Below are 2,500 nucleotides of genomic sequence, written 5' to 3' on the forward strand. Positions count from 1 at the left end.
CTCTCCCTCCATTTCCTTTGATCTCGCTTCTGGGTCCCTACTATTTTCAGCAGCCTGTGCACATGCTACTCCCTGGATCCTTCTTACTCCTATCTCTCCGGCCAGATCTCTGATCTTACTGGTAGGTAAGATCTATCTAACACCTTTCCCTTCTTGGAGAAGGGCGAAAAATCTTGCAAGTCCCATGTGCAAGTTGCGAACGTCAAAAGATCCCTCGATGGTTCAAAATCGATAAGAGAAGGCTTCCGCTGCCAACAGAGCAAATTTTCAAATTTCTTTTTTATCTGAAAAAGCGTAATTCTCCTCCGCATTCGTATAACCACATGCATTTGTAAGCGGCTTAAAACATTTCCAAATTTATCATTCTTCCCAAGTAAAAATCCAACAAACACACATAAACATACACACACACACACACATACACACACACACACACACACACACACACACACACACATACACACACACACACACACACACACACACACACACACACACACAGCTGCGTCAAGTTGAGAATTCTTGTCAGGAAAATTGTTGCCTGGAGATGGCCGCTTAGACTGAAGCAACATCCGGAAGGGTTTGGAGAGAATGTCCAAAAATTGCTGAGTTGTACATTTCATAGGTCTTGGTGGAGAGGCGGCCAAGTCGGAGCCAGGCTGGTTGGGACGTCTCCACTGTCAGGATATGCCGTTTGAGGAAGAAGGTAGCAGGATGTGGCCTGTGGGTGTGGGGGTGGTGGGGCAAGGAACTGGTTCCACATGGCCGCATTCTCTGGACGTTCCGTTACAGAAAAACCGTTGTCTGGAGATGGCTGGTTCGCTTGAGCAGAGTCTGAAGAACTCTCGGAGCTCAGAGAACACACAGAGCCCTTACTCACATAACGTTCTGATGTGTCCTCGTCCTTGAGAATCCTAGTAATCTCCCAAATGTATGCTCGGTGTGTCGGGGATAGAGCTAGAAGCCGCTGAAGACAGTGCTTGTGTTGTGGCTTGAGAAACGAACCGTTGTCCACTTCTTTCAGATAGTCAATGTTGTTGCGAGGAGCAGTCCCGAAGAACAAAGCCCACAGCAAGATGCCCAGGGAGTAGTTGTCCATCTTGAAGGCGTTGTGAACTTGGCTGTCGTATAACTCTGGTGGCTGATAACCGTTGGTGCCTCCCCACCCGTCGGGCTTGTCTGTATCCTCGGGAATGACCTGAGAGTGACCGAAGTCACAGAGTTTGACCCTGCCGGCTCTGTCTAGGAGAACGTTCCCTAGCTTGAGATCTCCGTGGATGATGCGCTGACCGTGCAAGTAGCACATGACGTCCGTGAGCTGACTTGTGTAGGATTCCGCCTCGGAGTAGGTCACGTCAAGCAGTCCATGGGAAAGATCCGTGGGATGATACCCCATCGCAAAGCCCAAATAGGACGGGCACTGAAAAGCAGCCAACACCCTGACGATGTTGTGGTGCTCCAGGGATTGCAAGAAGGACAGCTCGTGTTCAAAGGAGGACCGTTTCCACATCATCGAGGTATCGTCGTCATCCTCAAACAACAAGAACTTCTTCAGAACCCTTTTCACCTTCGGTTGTCGAACTCTCGCCGCTACGATCACCTCCCAGTTGCCTCTGTCGGCCAGAAGTTCCATCTGAAATAGAAGAGAAAGGAGAAATCAAGATTAGAGAAATGATTGGAAGCAAAATGAGACTATTTTTGTAACAAGATAAAACATGAAATGGGTGAACGAAAAAAAAATGTTTTAGTAAATGAAACAAAAAGATAGACGAGATTAAAAAGAAAGAGTAAGGGCCTTTGTTTACATTTCATGATAAATAAGAAAGACACATCAATACTTCTAAATACTATGTATATACGAATTCATGAACTAGCTACATTTCTTAACGTCAATACCTAACATGTCTATGGTGTAGCGGTTAGCCGCGCAGTTATCCCACACATGATATCCGAGTTCAATTCCCTAGAGAGGAGAATAGTTATCGAGAATCTCGGTCTTTCTGCTGGGATGGGATGTTGTATCCCTTTCAGCCTGGGTTCGTCCTGGCAGGCAGGGTCAGAAGCCCGCCTCCTAATAAATCTTAATTGTGTCCACAGCTGTATTAAAACGCCTACATTTGAAAAAATCCCTAACATTGCCTGATGACCCGTCTGCACACACAAAAACTGTGTACTGAAACAACATTCAACACTAGCGACATCAAGAAAATGGGTTTGTTTTTAATGATTTGTTTTCCCTTTTGGTGAGTAAAATGATGTTGTGTAGATTTCTCACAGCTTAATAACTAAGAAGCATTATTCATCTTTACAAGAATATTGTGCCTAAGTGTCCAAGGGGCGTTGTTTGTTTTGTTTTGTTGTAAAGTTTACCATGTCGTGTTAGATGAGAGACACCGGCTACATCGTTACAAACAAGAACACAACATTCGCGTTTTAGATAAGAAAGAAGTTATCGTCAAAAATGTATTCTTAAAAATGATGTTTGCAAAGAATTTGTTTT

At 44.9% G+C, this 2,500-nt stretch overlaps 1 protein-coding gene across 1 annotated transcript in view; it reads right to left on the bottom strand.

The window, feature by feature from the left end:
• Window positions 1-619: 619 nt before the first annotated feature.
• Window positions 620-2,500, bottom strand: part of LOC101858554 (serine/threonine-protein kinase Aurora-3-like) — a 3,791-nt gene continuing 1,910 nt past the window's right edge. The window contains exon 2 of the mRNA XM_013082713.1: window positions 620-1,633. Coding sequence (XP_012938167.1) covers window positions 620-1,633 — 1,014 coding nt within the window. The remainder of the gene's footprint in view (window positions 1,634-2,500) is intronic.

This window comes from Aplysia californica, unplaced genomic scaffold (assembly GCF_000002075.1).
Source record: "Aplysia californica isolate F4 #8 unplaced genomic scaffold, AplCal3.0 scaffold00190, whole genome shotgun sequence".
Lineage (NCBI taxonomy): Eukaryota > Metazoa > Mollusca > Gastropoda > Aplysiida > Aplysiidae > Aplysia > Aplysia californica.